Raw genomic sequence first — 20,533 nt, 5'->3', positions numbered from 1 at the left:
CTGAAAAATGCTTTGTTTAGATTAAATCCTCCACCCAACTGGTGTGTGTGTGTGTGTGTGTGTGTGTGTGTGTGTGTGTGTGTGTGTGTGTGTGTGTGTGTGTGTGTGTGTGTGTGTGTGTGTGTGTGTGTGTGTGTGTGTGTGTGTGTGTGTGTGTGTGTGTGTGTGTGTGTGTGTGTGTGTGTGTGTGTGGTGGGGATATGGTGGTTTCCATTTGGTGAGTCAGAGCTCTGTTTTGGGTAAATGGATCATGGAAACTGGGTAGGGTTTTCTTTCCCTTTCACTCTCTGAGCTGCTGCACATTTTCTCTTTCTTGAGCATCTCCGTCGTTGCTCTTTTTTGTTTCTACTCAACAGTTCGGTCTGAAAGTGGGACAGTTAAGTGTGACCATCAGTGCTCGCTTGCATTGTTTTTAGGACAATGGATTATTTTATCGAAAGTCCACGTCAAGCGTTGGATCAGTGCATTTAAGAGTTTATCCTTCTCCGACTCTGGATGGTTCCTGTTTTTGTTGTTATATTTGCAGCGAGATAAACAGGAGAACATTTCCTGGTGGAAAATGAAAGCTTCAATGTATTAACAATGAGTGCCTTGTATTATACAGTATGTATAACATATATAACATACAGCATGTCTTATGATGGTTTTAAGCATCGCAGCAAACATGGCAGCCAATCAAAATAACCCATGTGGACGTCAGGAAAGTACAACATTTTTACAGTAACCTTCAAAGAGTTAAAATCTTTGGAAGTGAATACACGGATGAAACTCATGTCCCAAAGAAAAGGGATAAACTGGAGTGATGAGGGAGATGTAGAGCAGGAAATGGGCGCAGTGCAACAGGAGGCAACACCAAGTCCATTAGAGACATTTAAAGAAGCAGCACTGTTCACTGAATGTCATTGATTTTCTGGTTTGTGAGAAATATCACTTGACAAAAGTCTCAAGACACATGCGGGCGCGTTTCCATTACACTTATGCGTAAAAGGGAATAGCATCTCTGAAAGTTTGACGAAGGCTGCGCTGCGGGGAGTCAGCGTTTCCATTCAATGCTGTTTTTCAAAAGGCGTGATTCTCATGACTACTCAACCCTTGATTACCTCTCACTTCTCACTTCTCGACGTGCCGTTTGTCAGCAATGAATAAATACTGGCCTGAAAAGCTCAGAACTGAAGATAAAAGCCATGCCATTCCCTCTGAAAGGTCCTTCAGCCAAATTACCCAACCAGAAAAATGTTGAGGTTTTTGGCAGATGGGATGATTTGTTTTCAAGTCGGCGCCATTAGTGTGTGACTTAATTGATGATGACTTTCAGTTGAAAAATCCCTAGTAGTGGTAGTGTCCCAACACGTTGTGACCCAGCCCTACGCCGTATGGCGACAGCAATTTAAATAAATATGCTTTTTCCTTTTCTCACTGAAAAATAAAATGTATGAGTCAAAAAAATGATGGTCTTAGAAGTGATTCTGCTTTTCTAGCAGACAGACAATGCCACCGTTGCTGCAGGGCACACCCTGTCCCTCTCCCAGGATACAATTATTTGATAATATTGTCAACCTTCACATCAACTGTGCACGATTAGCCTACTATATGCTTGGTCTAGGGAAATGTCTTGTGGGGGGTCGGTGGAGCAAACTCTACCAGAGAGAAGCATTGCCTGGTTGACTCATTATAACTAACAAGGGGGGAGGGAATGTTTTATAAGTCCACCTTTTTTTGTGAAATGAACAGTTTAAGAGTCTTCTTTGTATTCGCTGTGGCATTTTATCTCAGTGATAACAGGATGTGTGCAAATACAAGTTGATTGAGGAATGCCCTTGGTAATGTGCATGAAAACAGCCACGGTGTGGAAATAATACCCGTGCCAGTATTTTCTTGAGCTAAATTAGCTTGTTTGTTTATACTTGTTGGTCCTATAAATGGCTAAGATTGAGTAAATTAGATATTTTTGTTTACGTGAGGTAAAAGAGACGTTTTAATAGTAAAGGCCTACACCATACTCTAGAATAGTTATATCATTTTCGTCAAATTATTCTGTCAGATTAGGATTATCATTGAAATGAATAATACATGACACGGGCAAAAGTATTTTCTGTTACAATCTGTAATAACTACAGCATAGATTAGATTAAGCACAAATCTTAGAGAAAAACTAATATTTTGTACTGCTGAGTTTTTTCAGGCATTGTTTGTTTCAAAATGTATTCATTTTACCTTGTTAAGAGGTGAAAAGAAAATCTCATTAAACTCTGCATGCGTGACCAAACAGTCTAGTCGTAGTCTGAATCTGGGACATCAGATGTGCCCCAGAAGATTCCTAGAAAAAGATGTAATTAAATAAACTCAAAATTGACTACACTTTCCAAGCTCTAAAGAAAGGGTGTGATTGTTGTGATCCAGTGTTCAGGGAACTGGCATCTAAAAAACAAAAGCCCTACACAGATAAAGCTCGCTGCTTATGGTCATTATTTGCTGAGAAAAATCAGATTGAAATCAGGTTGTTTAGTTAACGAGTTTGGCCTTAAGATTTGACAGACTCGGTTATACTAACAGAAAACCAACACTATTATATACCACCCAAATATATGAATCCTTTATGAATGTCCAGTACTGTGCAGGAGGGTTAGGTCGTCAGATGTGTTATAGTCAGGACTGTGTCATGGCCCTAACTCAGATTTGTCAAAGTAGCTTCACAACAAGGCCAAACATACAATCTCAGTGATGAAAACTATCCACGGCAGCTAGGAGACACGGGGAGTCCTGCAACAGATGGTCCGTCCCCCACAGAGACCTGATCTCAGCCTCGTGGAGTCGGTGCCGCGTTTGCCTTTTGGTCCGAATACTCCCATCAGACACCTTAAAGCGGCATTGGTTGGAGCTGCCGTGTTACAAGTCCGTCAAGAGCTGCCGAACATGTCGGAGACTTTTGGTGTTTTGATTAAAAAAAGCTGGGTACTTGAATTCCAAGAAAAGACCAATTAGGAATGTGTGTTTCCCCATCACCTTATTTTCATGGAATACTGCGACTTTTTGTTTGAAACAAACCGCGGGGTGACAGAAAATAGTTTGTGGTTGCCAGGCTCTGGTATTCATAGCGATGAGCCCGAAGTGCGGGTTTTGCACTTTTGAATGATCCAAAATTGTAACAAAACAAAAACAAATTTCTGGTGGGGTTTGTGAGTCACTGGGCAGAGGAGGGTGTGGCGGTTGCTGAGTGGCCCAGGAAAGGGTTGGCGGTGGTGTTACAGGAGACATACGGGAACTCCAGACGGGACCCCAACCCCCAACATACCCAGCATTCTCCAGCCCACGTCTGCACGAGGCAGAAATAGACGCTGGCGGAAGGGCTGGCCATAAAACGTGTGCTGTGCACTCTTGACACCGAAGACGGCGAGGCTATCATCAGCATGGTCCACGCCATTTTCATTTCCTCCATGAAGTAAAATACACAGTTAAATTGGAGAAGATACAATAATGGATGGTATAAACCCTTTTCATGTCCATGTTGCTTCAGATATCCACGTTTGAGGGTGTGAGGAAACATTTGGAGCTGTCTTTCCTGTCATTAAACATATTTAAACTTGCTCAGTGTTGGTATTTGTTGAGTTTGGCTCTGATGGGGCATTATTTGGATTTAGATTTTGGACCAGATGTGGAAAATTTCTCAATGTGGAATTTATGACGCAAATGCAGTCGCTGGCCTGCGTAACCGTTGGTTTCTTTGGCATCTGCAAGGTTAACAGGTATTGCAAAGAGTTGCTGAGTCCATCATGTGAGAACGTCGTAACATCTGATGGAAATTGCTGACTTTTTATACAGAATTAAACGCGGCCGCATGTGCAACGTAAGTGCATCCCTGCAATTATCGCATCCGGACGTTGGAAATAAAGTGGAATCAAAGTTCCAAATTGCCATTTATCCCTATTTTCCAGGCAGCGAGCCTCTTTGGAGCAGCTGTGTCTCAGGAATTACAGTAGTTGTCTGCGTGTCTGAAAGTTCGGGTGTTGTTTCCTTTGCTTCAAACTAAGTTCATATGTCAAACTGTCTTATCCAGAGCTGGTCCCTCAAGAAATTTCAGGCCATTCCTTGAAAAAAAAGAGCTCTGCAAGTAAATTTCACAAGGGAATGTGTGAGAAACTATTGGACCCGATGGTGTCAGTCTCCAGTCAGAAACAAATTGCAGGATATGCAACCTGCATGAAAAGCAGGTATGTTTCCAGCCAAAGGGAGTAGAAAGAAACCCTCGGTGTGCAATCAAATACTGAATGAGATATGTCAATAATGGTGGGATAATATGATGCAGAAAGCTAACAGGATGGTTAGGAAGGAAAAATGCTTTTATTTAAGGGTGTGTCTGGATAAAAGATGCATCTACTTCAGAATATATTTATTGCAAAATGCAACTTGTTATCATGGCCGGTTGTAATGCTGACCTTAAGGGTTAAAGCTAATCTTAGTTTTCTTTTGGGTTGTAACGGCCTGAACTCTCAACCCAAGCCTTGTGGTGTCAGGTTCAGAGTGGTACGGCACTTCCTTGTTTCAGAAAACCTTGTGATCCAAACAGTTTGGTATCTGCAGAGACTTTATGTTAACAAAAAGGGGGGGAGGGAGTTTTGCCCTTGACTTTCTCTTTGTCTTTAGATTTCAGTCATGAAGTTCTTGTTTTTTTTTTAATGGACCTTTTGGAAATGTGTACCTAGTAGCTAGGCATGAAGAGATGTGGAAATAAAAACTGTGATCTTTTATCCAGCTGAACATGTCCAGTTGTTTCTCAGTTACTATGAATGCCTTTTAAATTGCAGTGTCTCCTCTAAACTTGTTGCGAAGCAGCTTCAGACCTGTGGTTGACCCTTTCCAAAACATCCTCAATACCATAATTATGGTTTACTGGGTTGTGAATTAGTAATTACGCATGTTATTTATCTCTCACTGGTTAGTGAATCTGCTTGTGAATCATAGTCTGTTCGGTGCTTGAACTTAGGAGAGGTTTCAGCTGTGCCGGGCTGGCCTTCGTCACACTGCACAAGTATTATACAACTCTTCTGGAAGGACTCTGCCTTTTAATCATTTATAAAACTGCTCACACTTAACCTACACACATTGCTCACAAACGCACACAACTAACCACTTCCTTTGACTTTATAAAAAGTAAAAATACAACACACTTCCTGTAGCTTATTTATCCTCCTATTTTCTCACTGGTTTTGTCCCTACGATTGTCCGTCTGGAGCCACAGTTAACGTCTTTATTAGCGAGGTAGCGGCTCAAACAGAACATCTTAAGAAACAGAGGATGGCTCAGCCCCCAGCAATTCTCGTGTGTGTGTGTGCGTGTGTGTGTGTGTGTGTGTGTGTGTGTTGAACTTCTGCACACTGATGGTGTTTATCTGGTTGCTAGGCAGCAGCTTGCTGTAGCCCTGGAATGGACCTCAGTAACGGAGGAGGATGGGGAGGGCTGGGTGGGATTGCCTGTTTTGGTTAAGCTCTATTCTCAGACGCTACAGTTAGCGAGCTTCAAACGGAGCACATTGTGCTCTATAATTTTCTTCACTTGGCTGTGGTTCATGACAAAATAATTAAAAACATTTTCTTTTGATGATGCATTGCTGCTGGTAATAGTGCAGATATTTGCATTACAATTCCAGGATTTCCCACACGATGTTGATAGTTCGTGTTGGGCCAAGATCTAACAGTAGCAAAGTTTGAATTTGAATCTTTTACCATCAAATATGGGGAAATTTGCTGCACGCAATACATTGATTTCAGCTACTCCAGTGCTCGCTCTCTCTCTCTCTCTCCCTCTCTCTCTCTCTCACACAGACACACACACACACACACACACACATACACACACACACACACACACACACACACACACACACAGACCTCATAATGCAGATGCACCAGATCAATACGAATGCATCTGCGGGCTACACTGTGGCCCACAACATTTAGTGACTGTTCTTTTTAAACACCTATAAAGTAGTACCTTTTTATAAATGACACATCTTGAAAAGTGTTGCACCTTTTCAAACTATTCATTATTATAATTTTCAGTATAAGACAGTCACTCCATTTAGGGTTGTCCCGATCCAATATTGATATTGGATATCGGTCGGATCAGCCAAAAAATCTGATTTGATCAGACTGGCGTCTAAAATCTCTGATATAAACGCTCCGATAAAAGTTGGTAATTCCACAGAGTCCACCCCAGCATTTCTGTTTTATAAAAATAGGTGACACTTCACACTCCAACACACACCGGGGGAGCCTGCAAACATTTGCATGGAAATATCCCGTCTCTGATGTGGTTTGTGGTGGATCAGACAGGATTGCTGAATTACACTGAGGGCGGGTTATCACAAGCTGACATTTTCTTTGCTAAACTTCATAGCATGATGATGATTGGTGGGGAGGGATAGTGGCTAGCCATTGGCTCAACTGACTGTCAATCGAGGACTATTCCCCATATTATAACTCAATTTAAATTTTAACACTGGGATCAGTGGAGATTGACTCACTTTTGGAGCCAACCTCTAGCGGCTTGTCGAGGAACTGCAATTGTTGTTACTTCCAGGTTAGATTCAACCCAGAAGTTAGATGTTGGAGCTTATAATGATCATAATGAGTGTGATCCAAATTTAGCAGCAGCTGATCAGATTTGCTGGCTACCTACTTGGACACAGGCCTACTTGGGAGGCAGCGGGACGAACAGGAAACGGCAGGACAAATGACAGGGGTTAAGAGTAAAATGTGAATATTATACATACATCAAAATATTAATATCAAGTAATTATTCATTACTGTTTATTCCATGGAAGCAGGGCTGATGGAACATGCATGGGCATGTGTAGCAAGCTCGTGTAAGGATTCCTTTCCACTTGTGGTTAGTTTGCAGTCAGTTGCTGGTGGATGGGGGTTGTGGTGCATAATGAGATCCAAGCAAACAAAATACGTAACTAATGGCACTTTTCCACTAGAACCTACTCGGCTCTACTCATCTCAACTTGGCCTGGTTTCTTTTCCATAACAGTTCAGCACCTGGAGCAGAAGTAGGAGGTTGGAGTGAAGAACCTGGAGGAGATGATAGATGTGCTGCTGGGTCTGTGGCTTGTGTTCCATATCAAGTTAAAAAATGAGAGTGAGAGAAGCTTCAAGCGGCAACGCTTTTTAATGTTTTTTAGTTTGTCTCGGTGCTGCTGAAAAGTCAGCTGGAGCCGTGAGCAGCTATGAAGAGACAGAGTTCCTGGTAGATCTGGTCGTTCCTTATCGCCGTCTAGATCCCTTTTTAATTCTCTCCTCAGCACCAGGTTCATGAACATCTCACCTCAGAGTTGGATCGTGAAACAGACTTTTGCTGCCATGGATCTGTTGAATAAAATGACACTGTCAGAGTCTCTTTCTCTGATTTCCTCCTCCTGACTCAGACGTCTGACTCCAACCCCCCGACCAAGCGGTGTCCTGTAGTGTGATGATGTCAGATACAGCCGACTCAGAACCTCGGCAGAATAGATACAGAAAAAGTATCTACTCGGCACGTTAGACCCCTAGTGGGAAAGAACCAAACCGAGTGGAGGCGAGATGAGCCGGGCTGAGAGAGACTAGTAGAAAAGCGCCATAAATGTTCCCTGCACCACAACATTTACAGCAAAATGTTGAGTCATCAGCGGGAATCCATCAATGAAGTCAGTTTAGAAAACTTAAATGTGGACAGGTTTGTTGATATCCTTCCATTAAAGAAAGACAAACCTTCAATTAGAGCTGGGTGATGTGGGGACAAAAATTGTCACGATTTTTATATTGGTCGATAACAATATATTACGATATATTTTTTCTTGATATAAAAACACAGGTGTTAAACGACAAAATATTTATTAGGATTGAATAAAATGACATCATTATTATTATTATTATTATTATTATTAGTATTAGTATAATTATCATTATTGTTATTATACTACAGTTTTGAATGTTTATCATGAGGAGCAATTGCAGCAAAGGATGATACTGTGGAATGCTGTTCTAATACATGGCCGTTAACGCTAGCACTGGTAGCAGCAGCAGCAGTAGATATTGGTGCTGGGACGGCACGTGTTTTCATACTCTGTGTTAAAATTGGTGGTACCTTTTTAAGGTAGTGAAACGGGTCGGTTTTTTCACATCTTTACCACAGAACGCCGGCATATGTGTTAATCTGCTCCACATCTTTGACGGGTTTACGAGAGTAACACAGGTTGGCTCTGGTGTGCAGCAACAGTTTATCTGTCCTCAGCAGCAGGTTCACTCATTTCTTTAATTCCCAGACTAACAGCCGCTCACTGAAAGTCCTCAATGAAGTAGTAACACATAAACACGTCCCTTCCTGATTAGCGTTAGCTACGTCTGCTACGTCTGCTGCGTCTGCTGCGTGATTAGCTGGAAGAGCCTGTCCATATCGAATAAAACTGTCCTATGATCGAGATCCACCATCATTTTGTCATAATGCAACGTGAAATTCGATATTAAGCACAGACCTACCCTCAATAGGTGCTGAAATAACTTGAAACTGGAAAGTAATAAATAATTTACTGAAAAGAGACTGAATTATAAAACCAATATAATTAGATAAGGTATCTCCAATGTAGTTTGTGTGATGACTTTACTGTATCTCATTGTATTGTCAGCCTTTTGTTGCTTTGTATCTTTGTGCGGCTTTTATTTAGCTGTCTCCGTAGCAACAACATGATGAAACGAGATATTGTAACCCATTTATTCTTCCTTGATTGTCACCTCAGCTGTGTAGGTGCAGATCTGGAGACGAAACAGGCAATGGATGTCTTTTTATTTCCTCTTTCAGAATTAGCTGGAAATGAAATTTGTTACTTGGTACTTGGGCGTGTCACGGTTGGGGCATAGGACCCAGATGAAGGAGACTGAAACGGCAGGAGTTTGAAAACAAAAGTGATTTATTAAACAAAAAAACGCTGCAATGCAGGATCCTAAACAAAAACAAGAGCCCAAACTTGATAAAATCAGAAAAAACACGAGCGAGAAAACAGTACGGACCAGCAGGGAGCAAGGGAAAGACATGATAAGATATACACAGAGGACTTGATGAGACACAGGCGCAAACGATCAGGGCAGATGGGAACCAGGGAAGTCAAGACAGAAGTGAAACACAAGCTCACAGGCTTTCTCTCTCCGCGTTTGCAGAGCACTTTAGCCACAGACTCAAATCAGAGGATCCCTTGAATTTAGAGCCATCAAACCTCATGCTGTCATTGCTGTGATCAAATGAATGAAATGATACTTGATAGATCCCTCAAGCAAAATTGTTTTAAAATATGAATATTAAGTATTTCAAGTGAAGGGAATACTAACGGAATAATAAAAGATCCTCTAGTGAAGCTTTCTGACCAGTTTCTTTGAAAACGGGCAAGAATATTTCCAGTTGATACTTTAATAACATTTATCTTTCTTGCTACGGTAATAAACTTTGTGCATTTGTCATTAATAATAAAATATTATCTTCTTATGTGCATTTAATTGGTCAGTATAAATGTACAAATAAGTGAAGATAAACGGTTGTGTGGTGCTGGCTGAACATTGTAATTGAGCCGTTTTTGTGCGTTGTCTGGACAACAGAAAACACAAGCTTTTTTCCAGATCACAAGAAAGCAGGGACCTAAATGAATGAACACAAGGGTAAAAAGTATGCCAGAACCATACCATCCTGCTGCATGAAGTAGAAATGCTTGAACGACCTGGAAAACATCCTTATTCCATCTGTGTTTGACGCACAGGTACAATTTTTTTGCTGTTTCTGTACAGTCTAAAGTCTGCTATGTTTTCCTTTTCTACAGTTTTTCTTTCTACAGTTTGTTTCATTCGCTGTCTAAAAGGGGCGTTCTTCCTTCTTGTTATTGGGCTAAGAGAACGGCGTTGCCTGCTGAACAGTTTATGTAGGGCGCTGAGACACATTAAAGTCAGAGTAAGGCAGAAATAAATACATGATAAGCTGGTGCCATGACAAAGGGTTGTTATTCTTCCGTTTGTTCTGCTGCAGCGGCTTCTCTCGCCGGTGATGCTGCAGACTTGTTGGAGAGGAAATGAGTCCTGCAATAATGTGTCCCGTGAATAAAAGGAGAAAGAAAATATTAAGAAGTCATATTGAGAGATGTTTACATCACCAAGTTGTTCAGTGCACCGCATGTCTTTATATTAAAGAGGAAATGTGTTGTATGTTGCAGCTTGCAGGAGGTGTAATCCTGGGCGTGGCCCTGTGGTTGAGACACGACAACAAGATCAGCAGCCTGCTGGACGTTGAACTAGATGGAAGTCAACCCCCCAACACCTTCTACATCAGTACGTATTTCACTCCACTTCTGCTCCGCTTTTGTGAGGATCTGCACATTGTGTTTGTTTTGTGGTGAATGTCCTGCCAAAACTAAAACTTACAAACATGTGGGCTGCAGAGTTTTCTTTCCCACTGTATAAACTCCTGAAAATCTTGCTAATTTTTGCTGGTTATTTATATCTTTTTATTGTGTCCTAACATCATTATTAAATTAGCTTGTTTTGATTTTGGTTTTTGCAATGAGGCATGATCACTATTTATTCTGAAATGACACAAACAAGTATAAAGTTTGCTGCATTAAAAGACGACAAACACAACACAAGCATTTTCTAACGACCTCTCAATCAGTTTTATATCTTATATCAGTCAAAATGCTTAAAACAATATTGACATTCGTGTCAAGCTTTTTCAAACATTGTCATACAAATGATAACTTGTAAGACGGCATGGTTCTCGAGACATTTGCAAGATAACAGTAATAAAGGAATTCAGGCTATCCATTTGTGGCCCTGAAACAAAAATTCAAACCATGTTACATTATTTTACAGCAGGTTTATAAATCAAGCAAAGACATCTCCCTCGCTCATAATAGTGTGTTTTCAGATTATCTACAACCCCTTTATCAAAAATGTTACTCCGAATAACACTTTAGCACATGTCCATATGTTGTAATTTCTCAAAAACGATGGATAACTTTGAGATTTTCCATTGTGTTCTGCACTCCTCTTCACACTTGGCATCCCCCTGCTCTTTGGGTGGACACCAGTAAGCTTTGCAAACCCTGTTTTTGGATTGATGAAGTTAAAAGGCCCAGGCTTTAACTGATGCCTCTGAGCAGTGGACTTCAGCCCAGGACCTGCTGCCAACGCTGTTGCTCATATTAATGGCAGTTTCCATTTCAAAAGCTCTGTTTTGGGTGTAGAGTAGTTGCAGTTTGATTTATGAACGTATGAAGTTTGCAACGTTTTTTGCTGATTTCTGCCACTCAGGGGAAAAGAACAAATTAAATGTCCGGTGCCAAAACACACTAAACCTAATATACTTAACTGTGACCTAGCAATAATAATATTGACTTATATTTTTCTGTAATTCTCTCATTACGTTCCCCGTTGTGAGCTCTCGTACCGTAGGCCCTAGCCCTGTAGACGCACATTAAAACTAAAATAACTCTTTCATTTCAAGTGGTGTGTCTTTCACTGTTAGATGTTTGAAGATCTTCAGTACATTTTCATTAACGTGTGGATTTCACTTCACTTATTTGAAATCCAAAAGGAAAGAAAATTATCTATAATGTGATCTGGATTTACAGCCATATATATTCTTTGCCTACTTTGAACCCAACTGAAGACACGTGCGTTACAGAGGTGCATGAAGTGAATTGAATTGAATTTTGAATTAAATTGAATTGAATGGAAATTTTATTTTGAACATGAAACAGTAGTGAAAACAAAACAAAACAATAATAATCAATAATAAATATTTGTAAATAAGAAAAAAAAGACAAAAATATAAATAAAATCATGCATCCATCATAATTAACATGCTCGAAAAGGAGTAGGAAGTGAAAACATTAAATCCTACTCCTTAAACTCTATTTCATTATAATCAAAATTAATTTAATTTATATACAAAAAACAAAAGATATCTATATATATCTATATATACATATATAACACATACACACACATACACACACATACAGGACTGTCTCAGAAAATTTGAATATTGTGATAAAGTCCTTTATTTTCTGTAATGCAAAAATGTCATACATTCTGGATTCATTACAAATCAACTGAAATATTGCAAGCCTTTTATTATTTTAATATTGCTGATCATGGCTTACAGTTTAAGAAAACTCAAAAATCCTATCTCAAAAAATCTGGGAATCTTAATCTTAAACTGTATGACATTTTTGTTTTTTTAATTGCATTACAGAAAATAAAGAACTTTATCACAATATTCTAATTTTCTGAGACAGTCCTGTATATATGCACACATACACACACATACACACATACATACATACATACATACATACATACATACATACATACATATATATATATACATACACATACCCGTATACATCAGTGACATGAGTGGTTGCACCTGACAAATAACTTCATGCTCTCCAGGTGACATGCGGCAGAGTGTCAAAGGTGATGCTCCCAGAATCTCGTTGAGGTCTGGCTATGAAAGCGAAGGCCGGCACTTAACACAATTCAAAAGGAATTTCTTAAGAGCCTGGTGAGAGTATTTTATAACGAACTGGGGGTGACCCAGCCTCGCCCAGATCACCAGCTACTTGTGACCAGCCCTAACAGAGGACGCGCCGGTCGTCATATGACTCTCTTAAGCGCTTGCTTTCCCAAATTAAGCCGGAGTCTTTGTCATTTCCCCTTCTGTGTGAACAGCAGTGAATCATCTGCCTTGTGATGACGAAGGGAGGGGGGGGCGAAAAGATGAAAGTTAGATGGGAAAACACAGGCAGGCATAATGACTAAAGTGTTTAAAATACAGTGGAAAGGGGACGGGGGGGTCAGTGTTTTGTCGTCCTCTAAGCACCACAACGCTGTGTATTCAGAGGATTTTCTCTCGAACAGCGTCAGTGATTTAATCTGAGCCATTACATAAAACATCCCCCTCATTCCTCCGAAAGAACGGAAAAAAACTTAGTCGGTATAGGAAAGAATTCCTCACTTGGCCTCCCTCCTTCTCCTCCTCCCGCTCCTCCTCCTCTCCAGTCGCACCAGTCCGTCTCCCTCCTCCCCGTGTTTAGTTTTTTTCACACCACTGGGTTTCTTTCCACCGTGGCTCTCCCTTACCTCCCCATCTGGTTGTGGTTAGTGTTAAAGTCGCCCCATGTCTCCTTATTTTTCTCTTATTCCCTCCTGCTTTTCTCAGTCTGAACCCCCCTCTCTTTTTCCCCCTTACATCTGCTTCTCTCCTCTGCCACCCCCCACCCCCACAACAGAAACAATAGCACCACCCTCATGCCTTTTTCCACAACTAAACATGTGCAGTTGTCTGGCTTCGTCTACTCGGTTAAAAAAAAACCCAAACTCTTAGTAACAAATGTACGTTTCGCCCATGTTTCATAGTTACATACCAGAATCTTAGCTTACATGTTTCTCAGATTTAACGCTCAGTACATTACTTTTCTCTGGAGAAAACGAGTGGAAATGTCGGCTTCTGAACAGTAACATGATCCTGTCATCTTCTCAGTGAGACACTGAGCCAAAAAACTGCACTGAAGAAAAGTAGAGCCTCTTCTCATATGTTTCCTGCGTGTCACCGTTTCCCTTCAGCTCTCTCTTTGCCCATAACCGAATGGTTTATACTTTCAGAAAGTGGATACTTGACTCCTCTTGACTCACTTTCCTAGTCATCGGTCCACAAAATCACTTGCGTCTAAGTAAGGACAGCACCAACACTTGAGCAAGTTTCCAAGGAAGTGTCTTTGCTGTCAGTTCCCAGAAGAGATGCTGCCCCACCGACGCAGGTTGCTGACGACGCACAGTTACGTCAGTCCTGCATGGTTGTTGCACACATGCAGTTTCCCGTAGCACGGGCAACAAAGGCTTCTGAGTCAGACTGTGTTTGGGGGCTAGGCCTGTGTTGAAAAGATTTATTTTCCAATTCTAAATTGATTCTCGCCTGAAAATAGCTGGGATAGACTCCAGCAGACCCCCGTGACCCTGCAAAGGATAAAGCGGGAATAGATAATGGATGGATGGATGGATAAATCGATTCTCATATTAATTCCTAAAAATCGATTTGTATGTCTAAAGATCGATTTTCTTTCATCATTACGTTACAACTTTTGGTATTTTTTGTTTATGCCCAAAAAAGAAATGTTTTGTTTGACACGAGAATAACTAAGTAAGTTAAGTTTTTAGTTATAATTGCATAAATTGTCTATATTGCAATAGTTTATATACTGTCTTGGGGTTACATTTGCATAAAGTGCTAAAAACCCCCAAAAAATTAAAAACCGAAAAAGACCAAAAATTGAAAAAAAATTTACGGAATGTGTTAAAAAATAAAAGCGATTTCATCCGTCCTCTGAAAGCAGTTCTATCAGCATTCTGGGAGCTGATTGGTCCTTACAGCATCATTAGATGCTGTTTAATCTCAATATAATACTAGTATTAATATGTTGCATAACTACAGTCATATAATTCATGCAACAGCTCCAAAAACAGTTTTAATAACACTAACCCAAAATGATATCTGAATCGAATCGGATCGAATCAAATCGATTCTTGACATTTGAATGGATCCCCAGCCCTGGTGGTGGGTGTTGATAGTTCAAGGGATCTTTCCTTAGATTTACACCATGAACAGCGTTGGGCCCAGAGGGTCCATGTGATCGCTGTCAGACACTTCAACACAGTAAGGGAGAGCTTGGTAAAAATTCCCTCTGAAAACATCCAGAACCAAATGGGATACATCTGTCCAATAACTCTATCTGAAAGCTGGAATAACTGAGACATTCCTGACCTACATCTGAACCCAGTTTAATCAGTGGTTCAGTTCTTGTTTATAGCTTATTGTTGTAAACTGGTTGGTGAAGCCCGCCGTCCTTTCCCCCGAGAAGGTTGTTAAAAAGCACCCAGACGTTCCTCTATTCTTGTCTCCGTCATTGAAATGGCGTGATAAACCTGCTCTCTCCTTTCAGTTTAAAGGTCCACTTCTTCTCACAGCGTTTTGTTTTTCATGTTTTTCATTTGGTACAATTAGGATAAGTAGTTACAGGAATACATTTCTCTTCTTTTGATGTATAGATTACAGGTTTGTCACCCTGTTAGATCCGTGCTACTCCTGTAATGCAAATATTTCATCCGAGTTCTTGGAGGCGAATCCGACTTTATCACCCGTCATTCCTGAAGCAGGTTTTAGACAGAGAGCCATGAGAAAAAGAAAAAACACACATCTGAAGAAGGAAGCACAGAGGGACCTCCCAGGACACATGATGCAAAGATTAGTCCAGCCATTGTAATTGTTGAGAGCATGATACAATCTGCACAAGCAGCACACCGAATGAAACAGGAACAATCTCGCCTGGGAGCCCATTTCCACCCGAAACAAAAAACTGCCCCGACAACAAGTGGACCCACTGCAGAGAAAGTATGACGTGCTCCAGAAAACTGGAACAAATAACCAAGTACAGTAAATGGTGTAAAGGTGACTAGTCTGAGACTGAACCAAGGATCCACTCCTACAGCGCAACACTGGATTTGGCTTCATATTTGGACTCACGGCCTCGTAAATCATTGTTGTCGTGTTGTAAGTCACTTAGGATAAAAGCGTCTGCTAAATGTGATGAATCATAAACCAGCCCAGTCTTTGGTGCGTTTTATTGACCATCGTTCCTCTGAGCAAGGCAGCACCATCTCTGCCTGCTTACCTGCAATACTAGTACCTAGCAATAATAGTGCGTGGTGGGTAATAAAAGGAACCAAATAAAATTTCATTTATTAAAATAAATGAAACAAATGTCTTCTTTCCCTTAACTCTGGTTTGCACGAGCAACGAGTCCAAGGCGTCTGCCTGCCGCGCTCAAAACGTAACCTTTACCGTCCAAGCTGTAAAGGATTGTGGGAAAATCTTTCACCAGCCTTCATCAAATTCTTTTCCAGTGCATCTTCCCTGCTTGAAGTCAGAATTTCCTCACACAGCTGGATTGTTGTTGAGTGTTTGATGATAAAAAGCTATAGTGTAACAGGAAATGTCAGGAAGGAAGGTTTCATTGTGTTCTAAACAATAGTCAGATGGCCGGGGTGAAACGTACATCTGGATAAAGTATCTAGAGGTTCGCTGTGCGGCTGAATATCCTCGGGGAAACTCCACCTGCAAGGCTATTTTCAGCTGCAGATGAACAAACATGAGAGAATTGTGAAAAAGTCATCATCGGTTGGATTTAAAATTTTGATAAATTGCTGCTTGTAACATAAATAGTAAGAATTATAATTGTTTTTGATTTGAAAATGTGTGATTCTCACTCTGGCGATAAGAGAAATGAATTTGAGTGGCTTCAGTTCCGTCTGTGGCAGAGAGTCGACATCTTGTTGCGTATCGGAGATTAAAGAATGCTAACATGAAGCTCGACACAGCTGGGACACCAACTCGGTCTCGTTTTATTTACGCCTGTCCTAAATCTGATCATCAGGGGGTTTCTGGAGCATCGTTTTAACAACAGTTTACAGAAATGAAACCTTGCAGTCCCAGAGGGAACCAGAATACATGAGGAGAGGCACAGTCAGTTGGTTTGAGTGAGAGATGAAATTGAGTCAGTCGTGAAGAGACAAAAAAGAAAAAGGGAAGCCAGGAAAGATTCATCAGTCACCCAGAAGCAGAAAAGCTGCGACTGGTTCTGAAAGCTCTGGACTTTCCTCCCTGTTCTGCTGCTGAAAACTCCAGTAATCCGTATAAATGAGCCCGGAGTCAGAGAAACTGGAGCATGGCCGTCCGGGGCTTTATGTGAAAGGAGCATGGAGGAAATGTGATCTTCCTGACAGACCTCTCACCGCATTCCTCGCATCCCCCATGGAGGTTTCGTGGTGGGTTGGGGTTGTTGGTGTAATTGTCAGTGGGCTTACTGTAAAAGCTGTTGATGAATCTGCATGAATGGTTTACTAGAAGTAGGGCGGGGCCCATCCCAGGGCTGTGCATTCAGCCTCGCTGGAGGCAGCACTGGAATCTCCTGTTCTACTGTACAACTCTTTAAGAATCCAGTCAGATAAATCCACCTCACGTTAAACTGAGGTCATACACAAATGTAATTTTGTAATCACTTAAAGGGAAAGTTTCGGTTTTTTACAACCTGGACCTTATTTATGACATTTTTTATGGTTGTATACTCACCCAGAAAAGTTTGGTGTGATTTGGAGTCCTTCGGAAGATATTAGGAGTTTTTTTGCGAGCCGCTTCTCCGTGTAATGGAGCGCATGAGGGCATAGACGGACGCAGACGATGCAGCATCTAAATAACACATGATTGCCGCGAAACTCTTCATTTCTTTTATGAATCACTAGATCTGCTTCCAGGACCTGTTGTAACATTGTGGCGCTGTCTGTGTATTAAACAAATCCGTTTGTAAACAAGACCTCTGAACTCATGACGTCATCTCTGTGCGCGCACTCTGTCCTCCGTTCAGTGATCTCTTCAGCCGTATACTCTGGCTCAAAACGGTAAGGACGTCCATCATATTCAAAGTCGTCGTCCACAACCTCAGAATTTGACAAATATTCAGACATGTTTCAAATAACTAACAGTAAACTAACAGTAGCGTGAGGTTTCTGTACACGGAGCTGCGTCTGCGATGCGCGCACAGAGATGACGTCATGAGTTCAGAGGTCTTGTTTACAAACGGATTTGTTTAATACACAGACCGCGCCACAATGTTACAACAGGTCCTGGAAGCAGATCTAGTGATTCATAAAAGAAATGAACGAGTTTCGTGGCAATCATGTGTTATTTAGACGCTGCATCGTCTGCGTCCGTCTATGCCCTCATGCGCTCCATTACACGGAGAAGCGGCTCGCAAAAAAACTAATATCTTCCGAAGGACTCCAAATCACACCAAACTTTTCTGGTTGAGTATACAACCATAAAAAATGTCATAAATAAGGTCCAGGTTGTAAAAAACCGAACTTTCCCTTTAACTGTATATCTAGATGCCACTGCCAACTAAAATTCCTCGAAGTTGATCACCAACTGAAATCTAGGAAAGCAGTTTTGGGGGACAGATAATCGTAGTAGCCTAGTCTTGATTCAGTCTCAGGGACCTGGAATGGTTGCTGTTTGTGTCTCTGCCTGTTCTCGTGTCTGTATGTTTGTTTTTTCTCTTACAGATTTCAAAGGCTTGTGTGACCATAGTGCGTTTCCATGTGTTTTTCTCACCCCCACCCCCCCACATAAAAAACAAAACAAAAAAATAAATATATATATATATGTTCAAAAAATATAAAATGATATATTAAAATATATATTATATATTAAAAATGCACATATATGCCTTATGTTATTACTAACTTGATATTAACCATTAATATATGCAAACAAGAAAAAAAAATCAAAAAAATCAGGTACTCCAAACAGTGCCCTTAACTCTACCCTGGGGGGATTAATCCCAAACTAACAAGCAAGCAGTCTTAAGTACCCGATAATGTAATCACAGGAACTCTAATGAACTTGATAGTTGTTGACATCAAACAGCACGTGTTTACCGTTATGAGGACATAACCTGAACTTGACCTCACGACATGCTGGGAAAAAAACAACCCAATAATCATGAGAATACCCAACGTGTTGTAGTTGTTGGGTTTTGCTTGTTTTGAGTGGTGGTGGGCTTGGCTAGGATTGGTGGGAGGCTGGAAGATCATAAGGATTTGACAGATACAGGGTTTCGTAGAGTCACTTGCTGCCGTCCGGCAGCCTGGTTGGTCCAGTCTCTTGCTGAAGCTCTCGAGTTGGAACAGACTGTCACTGCAGGCTGAAGGGTGTCTATGAAGCCCTGCCGAGCAACAGCAAGTTGCTTGAAGCGTGTTCACATTTTAAAAAGTGTAAAGAAAAGAATGAAATAGTTAGCCGAGCTGCAAAGTTGAGTCATAGAGTCCATCAGCTCGTCTCTGTGAGGAAGATGCAGAAGTCCTGATGAATGGTTGCAGATAGAGGGCGTAATGGAAAAGAATACACGGAAGATTAAATAAAGACAAGCAGGAAAAGACATTTAAGTAAATGGATTTTTTGAGAGCATAAATTTCCAAGTGAGAAAATGCATTAGGCAGAAAGGACAGATAGATGGCAGAGAGCCAAGAACTGTGGGACGCTGGACAGCAATATAAGAAATGGAGGGAGCCCTTGCCAAGATATTGATTTATAAATGAGCCATACTTGTGTGGTTCCATGAGTAGAAAGGATGTGGGGGGTGGAGGACTCAAGTACAGCACCAGTTAGTGGTCTGCAATTAAATTATCCCTGAACTGACAAGCAGGAGGAATGATGCTGGGGCTGAACAAGAGCTGCACTTCAGGCTGAGGGGGCAGGAGCCGAGAGAGTAGCCCCGTTCACCCGCACATCTGCACCCACATCTGCACCCGCATCTGTACCCACATCTGTATCTGCACCCTCACAGCTGTACCCACATCTGTATCTGCACCCTCACATCTGTACCCACATCTGCACCAGTATCTGCACCTGCACCCGCAACCTCACATCTGCACCTGCACATCTGTACTTGCATCTGTATCTGCACCCTCATATCTGCACCTGCATCTGCACCTACACCCCCACATCTGCACCTGCACCCCACATCTGCACCCGCAAATCTGCACCCCCACATCTGTACCTGCACTGCACCTGCATCTGCATCTGCACCTGCACATGCACCCCCACATCTGTACCTGCATCTGCACCTGCATCTGCACCTGCACCTGCACCCCCACATCTGCACCCTCAAATCTGCACCCCCACATCTGTACCTGCACCTGCATCTGCACCCCCAAATCTGCACCTGCACCCCACATCTGCACCCTCATATCTAAACCTGCACCCACACATCTGTACCTGCACCTGCATCTGCACCTGCACCCCCACATCTGCACCTGCACCCCACATCTGCACCCTCATATCTAAACCTGCACCCACACATCTGCACTGATGACCTTTATATGAAATCATAGAAGAAAATTTTATTTTTCTGTCTTTTATTTCAAAAGTCTTGACCTAACAACATGTTTCTGTCAGCGACCAGTAAAGTAACTAGTTAGCTGAACCCTCTGATGATAAAATAGACGTGAGACTGATGTTGAAAGGCTAACACTACCTTTTTGCTGTTGATTACTGAATGATGTTTAAAGAAAAACATATTTAAACGCATTGAATAATTGTAAAACAGTAACTATAAACTATAACCTACCAAACTCCTGTTTTACTGTAACACTAATCAGCATCATCTGGCAATATTATGTTTCTTTTTCATTATTAACACGTTAATAAACAAAGGGTGTGTGTGTGTGTGTGTGTGTGTGTGTGTGTGTGTGTGTGTGTGTGTGTGTGTGTGTGTGTGTGTGTGTGTGTGTGTGTGTGTGTGTGTGTGTGTGTGTGTGTGTGTGTGTGTGTGTGTGTGTGTGTGTGTGTGTGTGTGTGTGTGTGTGTGTGTGTGTGTGTGTGTGTGTGTGTGAGAGAGAACAAA

The 20,533-nt window shown here is 41.4% G+C and overlaps 1 protein-coding gene across 1 annotated transcript in view; it reads left to right on the top strand.

Annotated features, from left to right (window-relative positions):
• cd81a (CD81 molecule a) overlaps nucleotides 1-20,533 on the top strand; it is a 30,672-nt gene that overhangs the window by 857 nt on the left and 9,282 nt on the right. Inside the window, exon 2 of the mRNA XM_061737085.1 lies at nucleotides 10,229-10,343. Within this exon, the coding sequence (XP_061593069.1) occupies nucleotides 10,229-10,343 (115 nt within the window). The remainder of the gene's footprint in view (nucleotides 1-10,228; nucleotides 10,344-20,533) is intronic.

This window comes from Cololabis saira, chromosome 2, assembly GCF_033807715.1.
Source record: "Cololabis saira isolate AMF1-May2022 chromosome 2, fColSai1.1, whole genome shotgun sequence".
Taxonomy (NCBI): domain Eukaryota; kingdom Metazoa; phylum Chordata; class Actinopteri; order Beloniformes; family Belonidae; genus Cololabis; species Cololabis saira.
Note: the sequence above shows the minus strand (reverse complement) of the source record. Positions and strands in the feature narration are given on the sequence as shown.